The sequence below is a fragment of the Homalodisca vitripennis genome, chromosome 8, assembly GCF_021130785.1.
Source record: "Homalodisca vitripennis isolate AUS2020 chromosome 8, UT_GWSS_2.1, whole genome shotgun sequence".
NCBI lineage: Eukaryota > Metazoa > Arthropoda > Insecta > Hemiptera > Cicadellidae > Homalodisca > Homalodisca vitripennis.
This window is the reverse complement of record NC_060214.1, coordinates 49,526,217-49,543,567: the sequence shown is the minus strand read 5'-3', so window position 1 is coordinate 49,543,567 and position 17,351 is coordinate 49,526,217. Positions and strand designations below refer to the sequence as shown.

General features: G+C 31.4%; 1 protein-coding gene across 1 annotated transcript in view; it reads left to right on the top strand.

Moving 5' to 3' along the window:
• The window catches only part of LOC124368151 (G-protein coupled receptor GRL101-like), a 71,116-nt gene that overhangs the window by 26,959 nt on the left and 26,806 nt on the right, over positions 1 to 17,351 (top strand). The window contains exons 6-11 of the mRNA XM_046825427.1: positions 2,646 to 2,748; positions 4,028 to 4,182; positions 5,032 to 5,187; positions 6,844 to 6,969; positions 9,116 to 9,238; positions 10,660 to 10,779. Coding sequence (XP_046681383.1) covers positions 2,646 to 2,748; positions 4,028 to 4,182; positions 5,032 to 5,187; positions 6,844 to 6,969; positions 9,116 to 9,238; positions 10,660 to 10,779 — 783 coding nt within the window. The remainder of the gene's footprint in view (positions 1 to 2,645; positions 2,749 to 4,027; positions 4,183 to 5,031; positions 5,188 to 6,843; positions 6,970 to 9,115; positions 9,239 to 10,659; positions 10,780 to 17,351) is intronic.

The following is a 17,351-nucleotide window of genomic DNA, read 5'->3' as shown; positions in this document are numbered from 1 at the left end:
ATTTGCATAATTTTTTCCGAATTATTTTAAGTAATATTAGATTAAATCCAAGAAATATAAAAATAAAAATAATGAATATGAAGTTTTAAAACATCACAAAATAAAAATATAATATGGAATCTTTGCTGCCTTACAAACAGTTGTGTACACTTTTTGAATGTTACGTTTATGGATGTCTACCTTACAGTAGAAATAAAGGATAATGGGTGTGTGCGTATGTTAAACAGAGAGAAAAAGAGTGAAAGATAGAGAGACAGTGAGCGAGATTTTAAAAACAATTTTGCTATAGAGTCGTTTCACACATTATACGTGAGTAAATAAATGCATTCAGTAAAACATTGAGAATATAAATAAAATAAAATAGATATACAATACACCAAAATGCATGTGTGCACATTTGTAAAATTTAAGCCAGCTTAACTGAGGCTTTCCCCAGCTACAATTACAGGTATAGTTTGGGATAGTTAAATTAATTTCACTTACTTTACGAGTTCACCTTTCTAGTTTCTATTCTGTCCTGAAAATAGCAGCTATTGTCATATTATTTTATTTAACGTGATGATATAGATGGTGTTTATACAAATACTCCTAAAGACCTTAGAGTTTCTTGCTATACGTTACAAATTCAATCAACTTTTTTCTTCATATTTGTCAAAAAATTACAAACCAAATAGTTTGTCATTCAGGGTATTAAAACCTAGGTAGGGGTATGTAGCCCTAGGTTACAGCATATCCATAAATACATGAAAAGTTAGCCAAAAATCTGATACAAAAACGCTAGAGTGAAGATGATGTAAGGACTGTATTCAGTTTTGGTATTTCCTTGTCAATTAAGCGGCTCAGTTTTTTCTGGCGTGAAACCGTCCGTTCTAACTTAATACGGGATTATTCGCAATATCAAAGCCTACGTTAATGCTTCTCAAATTTAATTACTAACTTCTTTCATGTTTATGGTTCCAAATATCTGGTATTTTAACCAGAACTCAAAAACTTTTAATCATATTTATTGGACAATATCCGCCTTGGTTTTAAAATAAAAGACTAAATTTATGAAATTTTACACGTTAAAATATACGCCCTTAAATAAATATTTCAGTTAATAATAAAAGGATTTCGTATTTAAAAAACAAACCATAAAGATATATAGATTTACTTAGCTGACCGTTTCCGTATCCTATACCTTGCTGGGTGGACAAATTCTATTTAAATTTGTCTATTTGTTTGTATGTTCGCACGATATATTAAAAACAAACTGACCTCGAGATTTTTTTTGCGAATGACTTTTCACATTTTTAACGGAAACTTACTCCACACATGACATAACATGCATGTAACGTGAAGATATTTGTAATATGATTGCTAGCTCAATTTTATCATTATGAAAGCAATTCAGGAGAAAAGTAGAAAATGCAATATTAGGACCGTGTTTTAACATAAAGGCATTATAAATATTGTAAATATACCATAAATCAGGCTTTGTTAAACTTAACATAACACGAAAGAGAATAAATTAAATCTAAGAAAGAATAGTGTTAACGTTATAAAAGTCCACAAATAAAACAATAGTAACAGCTGGTAAATGACGTTATAACTCAATACTCATAATCAAACCAACCATACGTAAAACAAAACAAAAAACAAAGCACGGGTACTCCAATTTCACAAGAAACACACAGCTAGCACAAAAACTAGTGAAATTCAGAAAAAATAACACGAATGAAATATGAAGAATAGATTCATAGAACACTTAAATATTAATTCTCGAGGTTTTTTTTTTAAAGACGATCGTATGAACCGTGTCGAAGTTAGCATATCTTTACAACTAAATCAATCAAAGCCTCAGTGATGCTTTCCTTTTTTGTTTTAGCGATGATTACCGGCATTTAAAAGAAGAAATGTACGCCAGTTTTTAATCAGACTGAAATAAGAACATTTGAGGACAAACATTTTAAGTGTATAGCCTCAAAGAATGACTGCAATTTATTTATTTATCATTACAGAAATCATATTTTTTACTAAAATAAATAGTAAGAGATTTACATGTTCTTAAAGGTTTTTCATATTTTGCATTATATTCTTAAAGATGTGAAAATTATGAAACTTATAAACATAAAAATCAATAAAGCTGTAGCTTCTTTACTTACAGTAAATATTAGGCCTTTATTATTATAAACGCGTGTTTCCTACTGCGAATGCCCTTAATTTTATTTAGGGTTACCAAAAACTTTTTTTACTTTTTCTATTTATAGATAAGTTATATAAAAGAACTTTGGACGTAATACAAAATATTTTAAGCCCAAGATTAATTGAATAACCTTAAACCGTTGATATTGTTAAAAAACAGTTTTATAACAGACTTAAGAACAACTTATTAACAGACTTATTTATATTTTATACACACACACACACACGTGTATAATATGTATATATATATATATATATATATATATATATATATATATATATATACACAGTGAGCTTGAAATACTAGGTTTTAAATACCTATTCTAATTGAAATACTGGTAAATTAACATTTCGATTTGGATAGATTTATTGGTATTTTATACTGTCGGTTTCTAATTTCCCATTCTGTGTTCGAGTCTTGAGAGACACATGTAAATATTATATTTTGTTATTGTTAACAGATGCATTCGTGCAGTGTGGGGATGGATCCAGAGTCCACCGCTACCAGTGGTGTGATGGCAGATCTGACTGCGAAGATAACCATGCTGATGAAGTAAACTGTAAGTAACAGCCTATTCGATTCAACTATGATAATTATCTAAATACAACCAAAATATTAGATACCAGGTTTTAATGAAGATTATACATTCTATAAGGGTGTCTGTAAAACATACAATCTGATATGGATGAGAAAGTTCGAATTTTATTGCTGCATATTAACAAAAGATTTCCTAGAGTTTTAGTCTGCGTTTCGGCATGCTCATTTCATTATTAAAACCTAAACGATCTCTTTAAAATTTTACTTGAGCTTCATTCATAGTTTTTCAATATGGTACGTGCTGTTTAGATCAATCAAGAAATTTAGGGGTATATTAAATGAATAAACAAATTGAAGATGGCAAGAAAAGTACAGCATCTTAGAAAAGTGTCTCTTTAGAATTTAAAATAGCGGATTGATCTTAAACAGTGAAGAGCGATAATCTTGCTTGAAGAAGACCAAGTCAGTAACTCTAGAAGAGAGCAAAGCAGATAACTATGTTATACTTTTACCCCTCTGGAAACTGGCGTATTCTCTGCCAAAGGGGACTATGGTGTTTTTAACACCATATAAAATTCAAGACCCATTTTATTTGCAATGGCCATTCCGATCTTAGAAGCCAATCGCAGTTATAAAGCTCGTAAAACATACTAATGGCAATATTAGTGACAGGAAAAGGGTATACATAATTCCCTTGTAATATTAGAATATTCCGAAGCCCTTGACCCATGTGAAATATTGTGGTAAGATATGGTTAAACGTTGGATATAGGCTGTACGAGTATATCATCAAATTTGATGATGAGACATTCCTTACAAGTCGATAGGTATTCCGTCATTTAAATGGTTTAAAAATATTATTATTTGTATTGCTCTGACACATAAGAAAATATGTCAAAAGCAGTCATAATAGTAAAACTTATACTTATAAACTTATAAGATGCTCTAGGAAGCGAAATTCCAAGTTATTTTACCTAAGTTGTTGATTAAACAAATCTTTTGAATAAAAATATACTTGAGAATCTTAACAAAATAGTGTGCTTTATATTGTTCAAGTACCACGAAGATCCTCATCATGTTATGAAGTCTATAAAAATACATCTACTATGGTAAAAACCAATACTTTTGTTTCTATGACATGTTTTGTTTCTAGGTTATACACTTATCTAGAAAACTTATGCTTTGGTATACGTGTCTTAACATCCATATAAGAAATGTGGGGTCTAAGATGATTAAATTGAAACAGTTGAATAAATATAAATTTAAAGGCAACATGAAGAAGAAACTTCAGTATGTTCCTAGGCAGAACTTGCAACTCCAGTTCGGAGTTCACTTGTCCTAACGGTCGCTGCATCAGGCTTGCCAACGTGTGCGATTCCCAGTGTGACTGTGTCCCTCACAACTCCTCCCTCTACTGTGCAGACGAGCTGGACTGTGAACAGTACTACTCAATTGTTCAAGGTAACTAACTTTGTCAGGCTTATAATTGGGTTTTTAAAGCAAACTTTGCTTTTCAAAGCGCTAAAGTTTATGTAAATATATGGCGTTTCATTATAAAGTGTAGTTATATGACCGGTGAGTGAAGACATGTTGTGACCTGAATTCTGTAGTTCAGTTTTAATAATGTGTTAGTTTTTATTAACTACATGTTTTAGAGTTTGTGTACATGGATTAGACACACATCATAGCTGTTGTGGTTACTAAATTATGCGTTTCATAACGCTATATTATGTTTTGTTTACTTTCACCTAGGTTGTAGTCATGCATTAGTCTAGTTCTTTACCTGAAGAAGAGATCAGATTGCACATCTCGAAACCTAGTGTAACCGATTGAATTGTATCACTGAACAATAATAAACGTCGGGAAAATGTTTATTCCTTCATAACCCTTCCATCATCAAAAACAAATTTTAACCAAGTATGCGTGTTTTGTATAATTCTTCTCAATTCTTACCTCATAAGAAACTGCGTATTAATTTAAGCTCTTTGTCAGATGTTAGTACGAGTAGCTAGACTTTTTAATTAAAAGACGTTTATGATGGAACTCTAAGCTTAACAGTTCAGTGGTGCAAATAAACAGATGCTTGTGCACTTTTAGAACACCGCTCCTCAATCCGGAACAATACAAACAATTTTTTAAAGCGAAAACCACTCAATTTTATTTCAGTCGTACTATATGACGCTATATCAATAAATACTTTGAACGCAGTATGTAAACATAACTTGAACGCGTATCAAAGGTAAATGAAAGATTTTAAATGCAAACCTGCAATTTATTATATAGCTAATTTAATATTTAACTAAACTTTAGGTGTTACTCTATGTACTCCGGGCGCTACTCTAGGCTGTTCCGTACCGGAAGCATCTCATGCCACCGGAAGAGAGCGCTGCATCAGACCTCAGTTCCTGTGTGACGGCCATAATGATTGCTATAACGGTGACTTCCTCTCTGATGAGTTTGGTTGTGGTAAGTAATAAGAGATGTTAATACCGACTACACTACAATATTTTAATATTACCAAGAGCAGTATAGGAGGGTTTAAAGATAATATTTTTCTAAAACCGAATACAAAATAATATTCTATAAATTTAAATAGCAATGTATTATGGATGTATAGTAAAATTAGTTATCAATGTATTTAAAATTTGACTAGTAATAATGGGAATGTTTTCTTTTTCAACAATATAGTATAATTTCAATGTAAATACATTAGATTCAGTAGAGAATCAAATTCTACAGACAAGACCTTTATCTTTGGCTATAAAATATAGGCTGATTTCTGTTGCACTATTCAAGCCTGGTGTATTGAAACGTGCGCGTAAAACTACTGAATCCGTTAAAGTCATGAATACGTATATTCGAAAAACTAAGACTCACTATTATTTCACCTAAGCGTTTTCGACCTCTGTCAGATCCCCAATTTTGGAACATGACAGGATTCGAGAGCTCTCAAACCCTATAAATAATCTTTTAGTCACTGAGAACTAGAGGCTTTCGGAAGCTTCCCACCTACACTTGTAGCTGACCTCTCGCAAATCCCAAATACTAGGACCTCCTAATATCTGGCAGGTCCAAGGTTCTATAAGACCCTGGCCAGTTGCAACCTTGATCTCTGATGCTCCCAGACTCAAGAAACTACCAGTCTCTAGTACACACCGTCTTCTAGCACATCTCTGCATCTTGGAACTCTCAGCGTCTAGGACCTCCCAGTCACTACGCTCTCCAGGACTCTGCCAGGTGTCGGCGTCTAGTATTTATTGTCCTCACAAACCTCCAGGCCTCTTGAAGTTGTCATTTACAAGAAAGCTCTGGAACGTCAGGACCTCTAGAGGCTCAGGAATCAACCTCTAACATGTATCAGCTTCTGCAAGCTCCCTGTATTTGAAAGTTCCAGCTCCATAGAATCTGTCGATCTCTCGCACCTTCCGGCCTTTTAGAGCTGAGCTCTAATATCTCTAAAATGTTTATTCTGTGTTAAGAATCCATTATTGAGAACCAATTTTAAAGATAAAAGAAATCAGCGAGGGTTGCCTGATGGCAGTTCTAGATTTATTCTTTCGCCCTCTAACGTTCGTTTGGAAAACTGTTTGCATTGTTATTTTCCACACATTTATAAGGATACAGGTTTTTCGAGCTTGGCCACCTTGAGCAGAGAAACTTGGGAGAGGACTTAACCGTTGAGAATATGGATCGGTTCAAAATGTACCATTCCCTGATTCCCCTTCTTCCAAACCTTTTCGAGTATGTTTCCAAGATAAGATGAATTTGGGAATTTAAAATATACAATGTTGTTACCAAGGTCATAACAGTTGTTCCAGAAGGATTCTAGAGTATCCGAGCATAGCATATATTTATGGAATATATTTTTCATTGTAGTTTTAGAGTGCTAGATCCAAACCATGATTTAAATCTCTAAATGAAAAATTGAAATTAATTGTTTATTTAAAGTTTACAAAACTCAAGCAATTTAATCTTTAAACAAATTCTCAAATATGTAGCAACTTAAATTTTTTTTATTTACCATCACAAGTAATTTTATTTCTCTCTGTCTGATGAAATTTTAATCTTCGGCTTCAATTAGCAGTTTTTCGTTCATTGAATGAATTAATCCTTCATTTTCAGAATTGCCGAATGACATTAAGAAGCTTTCGTACTCTTTTCGGTGTCGAGACAATCGCACTCTTCCGGAGTCTCTGAGGTGTGACTTCAAAAGCGATTGTCTCCATGGTGACGACGAGGAGAATTGTCCTTGTGAGTGAACATTACCGTTTATTTAATCTTAAGTAAGATTTTTATTTAAATTTTCTGTGCTAATAATTAGTTTTAAATTGGCAATACAAAAGAATAATTATACATGTAACGTTTTAAATCAATTCAACTTATATTCTTGCTATCCGATAATTTTAAAATATGCTAACACATAATTTTAATGATGTTTTTCAAATACTTACATTTATTTTTAAGATGAAAATTTTTGCCTTACTAATTATGCAGACTAAACTTCGACTGTATAAAGGAGATAAAATAGGGTTCAATATTAAGCTTTTACTTTTAAATTCAATTAATTGTATTCAAGAGTTATTTGTCCAATGAAGTGATTAAAATAAAATTTGGTTTGTGCAAGTACTATTTTTAATATTTAAACTTATAAGTAACAAGGCTATATATTTGTTATTAAAGATACACCACTCTACAAAAACAGTTAATGTAGAACTTCAAATTTTCCAGAATTTATTTTTTATAAAAACAGTACAATTCTACCGTAAAATTCTTTTTGTAGCATAAATATTTTTTTAACCCAGGTTGTTTTTAATACACTAGCAATTTTGCCGAAATTGTAATGGTAAAACGATTATTAAGGGGAAATGTTTTTGAAATTTTTACCAAATAATTATCTTTTTTCAGGATATTGTTGCATGATTCTTCAGCTTTTAGTTGGCATTTTCCTTCCAATATTCTAATCTGTTTGTTCTAACATTTAGGTTTATTCGTAATAATTCAAGATAGATTGTATTTAATGAGGATATTGGAAAGACTATGAGATTAAATCTAGTTGAATAATACATTTAGAGGGGTGTCTTCTGTAAACAGAAGAACAAGAACATTCACATGATATGCAATACTAAAAGGTACTAATATAAAGTTGTGTAATATATGAGACTGAAATTTTGAGTTAACTAAAAACATTTCTGTTTCTACTGATTCTATTCCTAATATCTTGTACGTATTAGTGAGCAAGTAATACACAAATTTTCGGTTGGTAATTGTAAAAAAAATTAAGTCCTAATATGACTAAATCTATTCTAAGCTTATTGAGATATCACTGAACAACTTCAAACTTCACGATACTTTTATAATTATTTAAAAGTATTTAAAGTATTTAAAAGTATTAAAAGTTACAAAAAGTAGACAGGGTTTTAAAAGTATTTTTATAAATACTGTTATGGATTTTTTTGAGTAGAAAAAAATACCTCTGCCCTTTTAAAGGGGTAACTTTAAATTATGAAACTACACGTATCTTGTGACAAATCATGTTAAAGGTATATTCAATAGATACACAATCTCTTGAATAACACACTTCTATGGCGAAGTCCCTAGAAAGGTTTATGGGCTCATAAACCTTTACATTTTGGAACTAAATCAAGTAATGAATACCTGTATATATTCCACACTGATTGAGATATCAATGTTCAACCTTCACCATAATTGTGTTTTTTTATGAGGGATAAAAAATGTATCTCTTTTCAAAGAGGGGTAGAGCAATATTTCAAATTGCAACGCATCTATTGTGTCATACCATTTGAAAGGTCAATTCAAAGAAATACAATGACACGAAGACAACTTCACCATGACGTTCCTAGCAAAAGAGCAATAACGCATAAAAACCCTTTAGTGATAATGCCAATGCCATGTGCATATCAACACGTTGCATGCATGATATCTTTCAGTAAGACTTGAAGCTGCCCAGCTTATCCGTTTACGTAATATCTAGTTTTTGTGGTGTGTATACTTTTGGTAATAGGTGTCATTTCTGGGGGGTTATTTTGCAATTGCAATATAAGGGGTTATTTTTGCGTCCAAGGGTCCATTTGAAGGCTGTTGCACAAATATAAATTTTAAACTTAAAACAAAATCTTCAGTTTGATATTTTAACCTCTTATACATCCTACCATTTAAGCCTCCACCAAAACTAGCGTGGACGACTACGTATTTCTGTTTTTACATTTCTGTATCCATTTCAATGAAAACCAGGTTTTCTCATGTTAGTGCAAAGCAGCACTTGACCCCTTCACTACTAGCAAATATTGAAAAAATGTTGAGAGTTTAGGCATGTCGGTACTGTAGGTTTAATTCTAATTTAATCAAGATGTTTACTCAACCTACGAGCTTGTTACTGTTCCAGTTCACGACTGCCAGGAAGGAGAATGGCAGTGTGCGAGTGGCCAGTGTATACCTTCCACTTCACTGTGTGACCTTAGGCTCGACTGTATGGACAAGTCTGATGAGATCAGTTGCTGTAAGTAAAGAAAAGTTGTTTTTCACATTTATACTACTATTTTTAACACTTGACTGCGAAATGTTGAAAAGTCTGCACTCCGGATGATTAAGTTGGAGATAGTTACATTATGCTGCACTCAGGAAGTTCTGCTCCAAATTATTATCATTTCAACGTATAACTTAGCTTTAGAACAGCTTATCATTGTATTTTCAATTTTTTACGGTACTTTATATTACATAAAATACGATAAGATTGTTCAAATAAAGGTTTCAGCTCTAAGTTAACTTTAAATGTTTATATGCAGAAATAAATGTTGTTTTATAGTGGCCCGTCTGCTTGAAATATTTTATAATAGTGACACGCTGAATATCGTATCCTGGTGTTAGTATACAATTAAACACACTGACGTTTATATTCAGTTTAATTCACTGTTAAGAAATACTCGTGACTAGGCATATTAAACCACAAATAAATTTAAGACAGTAAAAATGTATTAAAATTCTTCCTTTTCTTTCTCAAAATAGTTTGCTTGTAACAATTGTGAGAAGTAGTAAATGTAGGTTATGTTTAACTTATTCATTCCTGTTTGTTGGCTCCTTGAACGCTACCCTATTATAGATAGTGCCTTCAAGGTGGCGGTTAGCGAGGTATATTTTTATATATAAACAAAAATCCTCAACTTACAATAAAATCCAAGATTCTAATTCGCACACCTTCCCTTAATCTTCTGCTTAATCCCTACTTTAGTCACACTTTCTCACCTTTATTTTGTTTACTTAATTACTTATCAGGCTATATATAAACTTCCACTCCCTCACAATTTATCTGATATTTTCTGTACAATAGAGCCTGTTTACGCTAATCATGGCCCTTTAAACATATTTTTTGTGTGTTCTTTTCAAGCGAATTTGTGTATAATTTACAGTCAGTTGTTCCCGTACTTAAAAAGAAATCGAAAAAGGCACATATAATCTGTTTTGGCTTCATTAAATCTTATCATGGATCCGTTTCATACTATTACAATTTTGTCTAATATATTTAAGCTTTTAAAGTGAGTATTCTAAAATTTGGTACAAAAGAATTTTGTAGGAAGAAATATTTGAGTGTTTATAAATGGAAACCTGATTATTTCAGAAATTTAACATTGTTATGTAAACAGTTACGTAAAAAAGGGAAGAATCACATACGCCCTTCAAGATCTGAAACATTACATTGCTCTCGGGAAATAAATTAATTCAATTCATATGCTTTAGGTTACATCTCCTCACGATATCTCTAAATTCCATTACTCTACATTCCATTAAATATTAAGCGTGAGAACCGATTTACTAATCACACATTCAGCGTTAAAATGCATATTGCATCCAAATTTAAATATTTTGAGCACGTGAGAGTTTTTTCAATAGTTTTTCCTTATGTAATTCCTTTCCGTGGCGTAGTGGGTATGGTGTGTGGGCCGGGGTACGTCAAGTGCGGGGGAGGCGGCCAATGTCTCTCCTGGGAGTTCTGGTGTGACTTCTTCATTGATTGCCCGGATGGCTCCGACGAGATCAACTGCTGTGAGTATTTGAATATTTGATTTTCTTTCACAAATACAGAGTGCGTTCAAAATTTTAAATTATAAGTTTCCATACTATCAGCCCTGTGTATGAGCAAATGTATTTCACTTATAAGTAATAAAATGCAGTGCTTTGTATATTACCACTGATAAAATGAATACTGTAACCGTTTACAAATTGTAATTCGACAGGATAAGTTTATGTAACAAACTCATAATAATTGAATTTTTATAGAGCAAAGAAAATTATACATCATTCCCTGAAATAACTATAAACAAAATATATTTAAATGTATTATTTTGATATGACTATAATATTAACCTTATATTTGAGTATTTAAAGCTCTTCAAATTAATACGATCAAACATAATAATTTGAATCCCAAGTACTTTTGGATGGTATCACACCAAAATATAGTGTTCTTAAAACGTAAGTTATATAATATATATTTACTAATCTTATCTTCAAATCCATAATTTTTGTACAAATATGTAATAAAATCATAAGGTGTTTTTTTTCATTTTTGGCTTTACCTTTAACGGATATAAAATTTAATGTTTCCATATTTTGTTTACTACTTCTGAATTCTGGCTTAAAATACTTTTAATTTGATATTTATATCTATACATATTATATGGATCTCAAATACCACTGATTCGATCACTGACGTATCACGATTTTTCAAAAACTACAGAACATATTCCAATTAAATTTTAAAAATGCCTTTGGTCGTAATGCTTACTAAGAAAAGATATTTTTTTAATTATGACTGCCTTATTTACGAAAACGCGAATATTCTCGCATGGTAAAATGTTTGTCAAAATATTACGTACCATAAATAAATTTAGTACATGATTTGTTATTAGATTTTAGATCCACAATAAAAAGTATGTTCAAAGTAGTTTGCACTGAATCGGTACTACAAGTAGGTATAACTCCAAAGACTAACATCTAAATTTCATAACGTTCCAAATATTCTAGCTCCTTTAAAGTCTTAAAAAGGGTGCAAACCTACAGTGGATTTATATCTACGATTTTCAACTTGAGTCGTTATACTTTTAGTGCAAAAAACACGTGTAGAACTTCAGTACCTTTGTATCTCACTCAGACGTACTGTGAAAAAATCACAATGTTAATAATGTAAATTTATTTTGAAGATTATGCATTATTAGATATGCATTATTCTTAATAAGGCTGACACGAGTCTTTAAGTGATGAAGATTTTCAATTTTTGTAATAGTCAAACTATAGAAGAAAATGTTGTATATCCTGAACGACTAATATCCAACGTATGAGCAGTAACAGTAAGTAAAGTGATCTGCATATGTTACCATATCTCGTGACAGCCACTCGTTATCAACTGATCTCTGCCCTCCCACAACCCACCTTGCCCTGTCTCAATAATGAATACGTAGACACAGTTTAGCTGAACAAATTATGGGTTTGACTACGTCTAATCTCTGATAATCCAGTCCTGCTCAGACCTCACTGCTTATCGCCTTATCACTGAGCGTTCTGCCTTTCATTATAAGAACAATTTCTCTTTCATTGCCAATACTTTTATTTTTTATTGAAAAATCTCAACCATTACATTGTTTGATGCTATATTCATATTTTATAAGCATGTTTGCAATATCTCTTCCGTTTTAATTTAAGTAAATGTGCTTTTTATGTCCTGTGAACCCTCATCACGTTGATTTATAAATATTTTGTCGTTTATGTTAAATATATCTGCTAATTATCTTAAATTATTCAATAAAAATGTATAATATTATTTGTATTTTTTACACGTACTTTTTATTATTTCTTTTTTAATTCGGTGTAGGTGCGCCATATATTGAAAACTGGGGCAGGCTTAAGCCGTACACTTTGAGCAAAAATAATATTTGTGATCTAGGAAACAAAAATAGACATATCGAAACCTTACTTTTATGGTACTTCCTATGACCTGTTTAATGATGGTGAGATATTAGCCTGCTATAAAGAAAAAGTTGAGGTGGTTATAAGACTTGTACGTTTTCAAACCTCTTGGGTTGCTTGAGAACAAAACAAACCGGGATCAAACATTACAAGAAGCTTCACTCCAGACACCCTACCCTAGTTCCGCGAATTATACGCTTTCGTATTGGTGAGTTGTAAAATCATCATGACAGTCTGTCAGACGATGTTAAAATGTTGATGGAAAGAAGTTTGGGAATTTGCAACAAGATACGGACGTTGATACAACAAATGTTTCGCTTAAATCGAAGATGCCGTTTATTAAATGTCTGGCAACCTTCAAAAGAATTATGGTATTCTTATACCACTTTTCGAGCAGGAATCTATAATAATCAACCTGGAACGTCTCAGGGGAATTTATTTCGATGGAGCCCAGCTCTCTGAAATGGTTACTGTTTATGTCCAAAAGCTGAATGAAGAGCGACTTAATTTTTTTAAACAAATTACCAACAGCATTATTTCGAAATTCTTCTTCTTAAATACTCCCGGTGGTACAGGAAAAAAATCTTGTAAATTAGTTTTAATCAAAGTAAGAAGTGAAAAAGACTCCCATCGTAATTGTAATACTATGGCATAGCTGAATCAATTATTGGTGTTGGGGAGACGGCTAATTCTGCTTTCAAGTTGTCTCTCAATCTGAACCAGTCATAAAAACCTATTTTCAACATTTGAAGACAAATAGATATGGGCCAGGTACTCAAATAAACAGGATTAATAGTTTAGGACGAATGTACCATGGCCTACGAAGGGGTTATAGAGCCTCTGAAAAGGCCACTTCAAAACATCAGGAACTGCAAACGACTAATGTACACGACTGAAAGTTCTGCTGGCTAGAGAGTTCATGTAAAGCTTACCCATGATTAACGGTGATGAAATAAGATGTGCCAGAAAATCCTACTCATTGCCAAATAATAAAACCTTGTCCTCATATTACCTCATACTCTTTCACTAAAAAACGGACCTCCTCTAATGTTACTCCCCAACGTAAACACACCCAAACTCTGTAATGTACCACTTTACTGGAGTAAACTCTGCATAAAGATATTAAAAAAAATATTTACAGGCGGAGGTAAAAGACAATATTCCTTCTGACTATAACCTTCAACTTCTGCAGTACCCTGTTAATCTATGCGACACTAGGACTTTCAACTGAGTATAAGTGGAGAGTTTGAAGATAACTGGCGCCGATCTAAGGAATGACTGTTTCTCCCATAATTAGTTGTACGTCCAATGTTATGCTTCTGAGTAACTCCTCTGAAAGCCAGGTGATTCTTTAGCCTGAAAAAGAACAATCATTTGTTTACAAGTAGAAACTCAAGACAAGAAAGAATCAACATAATGTTTAATGTGGTAGGTAACAATAAACAAGCAGAAGGTCTACAACTACCTGTTAAGAACATTAAACTGTTTCAAATTAAAAATTGAATTAACTGAAAATATTTATTCAGAATAATAAATTAATAACATACAAATGAAAACAATTATCAATTGCTAATATTCCAATTAAATTACTGAAATTATACTAAGAATGGAAATCTTGAGGTTTATTTCAGTACTTTTATGAACGCTAAACTATAACTAACATCAGTATTTCTTAATCCTAATCGTATTAAATCGTAGCGGATCACCGGTACTTTCAGTTAATTTATGTATAAATAAAAAGAAAGGGCATTCCATGTTTTCTACACTATCTTTTCTATACTCTAATCAACATTATGTTATTTATTTTGGAATCAAAGATTGAAAAATTTAACTAAATTGGTTTTCAAAGTTGGGCAAATGAAACCATAACAATTCAGTCGTTCATCCTGGCAGCCTTTAATATTCCTGCGTTCTGCAATACAGCTATTCAAATTCAGTCTTCCTTCCTGACACACACACACACACACACACACACACACACACACACACACACATATATATATATATATATTAAATCGTACATACATACTTACATACATATATATATATATATATATATATATATATATATATATATATATATATATACATATGCCTTTCTTTCTGACAACTTTGCAAAATAAGTCGTTCTTCCTAAAGCTCAAAATACCGCTAAGCAACTATTCAAATTCAATTCTACCGATTGGCATTCTTAAAGAAATCGCAGATGGTTGACGCATATTTCCTCCCATTCCTTTACGTACCGATACGAGATCTTAACAGTGGATCAGGGTCCGACAGCAAGGGAAGCCTACGCTTATAAGACTACGGTATGTCTGTAGTCACGGCAGGACACAATCTTTGATGATAGATTGTCACGTGACGTAGAGTGGGGAATATAATAACAGATATCCATAGTAACAGCAATATAACAGGGGAGGGTATTGATGAACCCTGAAAGTGACATCATGACAGGAAACCATAACATAACAATGCTGTAGCAGACAAGAAACTGGGGTTATCACGGTTAACATGACAATCCAGAGTAACACGTTTGTGGCCTTCGAGGATGGAAAAACAGGATACAACAAGAATTGAGTATGGAACTGATGAGTACCCAAATAACCTGCTACATTATGAAAATTTCTCCTTATTATATAACATATACCATAATATACAATATTATGTTGGGTTTTCTCCACAATACGTAGTGGTTTACTACAAATCCCCGATTTCCATATCAAATAATCAAAAATTATTATTCCTCTCAATAAGCAAGTATGACATCGCAAGTTTTTAAAGTACAAATAAAAAGATAACTACTTTCTCTTGATTTTAAAATTTTTCCATTGGAAAGTTTGGGTTATTACTGTAATATTGGTCTAAATAGTTGTTAGGAACTAGTTCCAGGTAAGTTTTCAGGCAGTTTCTTAATATTACGTATTACGGTGAAATGAGATTACATCCATTACCTACTACTTTACTGTTTGGGTTTAAATAGTCTAATTTTAAGTACCGTACTACACAACTTGTAAAAACAAAATTCCTTACTACAGAGTATATCGTTTTGTTATTGAAGCATGATTTTTTAATTGTTTGTTTTTCGTGAGTTTGACCTTTCAATTAAAAGGTATGAAGTTATATGATGATTGGTTATATTCTCGTGAGATTTTGATCTGTCTAGAGATTGTTATTTTAATAACTCAGAGTTACCTTTATGTTTGCAGTCCATTCGGAATACAATTGTAATAAATCTAATTAATTTACTATGGTAACACCATATATTACTGCAAATAATAGTGTTTTCTTTTAAAAACTGTAATATTATTGTATTTAAAGCTATAATACGATTACTTTAAAAGATATTTTACCAATTTCAATATTTCGATCTATCCTATATTATATATTTATTAGTTACGTTGTTTTTAGTTATACAGTTATAGAAGAGTCGTACATTACGGGAAAATTATGTTAAATTATTCCAGAAAACTATTATATTTAAAATAAGTTGTACACCTAAAACTGAACTAGTTACATGAAATATATTACTGGGCTCAAACTTAAAATAATAAAATAATTAGTGTTTGAATGAATTCTAAAATATGTCACAGATTATAGTAAAGTAAATATGTCTTATAACGTTAACTCATTTTGAGTTATTATTATTATTACATTTGATTAAAAAATCAAACAAACTATAAAATTTCTTAAATTTTTTATGTTTATTTTTTCAGTTATTAAATAGTTTTATAAAAGCTCTATAGACAAGTTTAATAGACGTAAAGTCAAAATTCAATATTTCGATAGTAAAATTTGTAATTCGAAGTTTTATATAGAAGGAACTTTTATCCCGGTCTCTTGACACTATTTTAATAAGGGAGGAGTACGCTACACCATCGGTCAGGATTCTCTGAGTTTTTCCATAAGTCATGTTATTCTCAAAGTGCCCTTTATTCAGATTTGCAGAAAATTGTTTTTAAGGTAATAGAAAATTAGGTAAATAAAAGTTCTATTATCTTATAATAAAGTTATTACTACCTATGATAAAGTTATTATTCCACGACGGCTGGCAGGAACTTGTTTGGGAAATCCAATATTCTGCTCAAAGATGAAAGTTTGAAGTTAGGGATATACAGTTTTTTACCTGAGAGATAACTGAAGAGGTCGTGTATTTTAATCATAAGAAGTGAATTTTAAATGAAAAAATATTATTGTACTAAGTGATGTTCTTAAATTACATTTATTTATAAAATGAAAACATTTCATACGTAATATATAAATAAAGTAGAGATTTTAAATTTAAAATAATGTTTTTCAAAAACATTATTATAAAATAGCCTTAGCACATTTTTACTTGATCAATAAAAATTATTTGTTAATATGTTTCTAAACACTAATTTTTCCAGCTGTTAATTGTTTTTTTTTCTTTTCAAAATATGGATAATTCTTTGTTTTACTCATTCAAGTCCAAGAAAAAGTTGTAGGAAGAGAAATATTGGAAAAAATGTTCCCTAAACAATATGGAAATTAGAAAGATAATGGTAATATTAAAGTTTCCTAGTTATAATGTAACTAAACTTCAGTAACTGTTATCAAATTTAATCCTTTTTTAATGATTCAGCTGAAGTTCGTCAAATGCGCTAAAACATTTCTTAAAATTTTAATTTTATAAA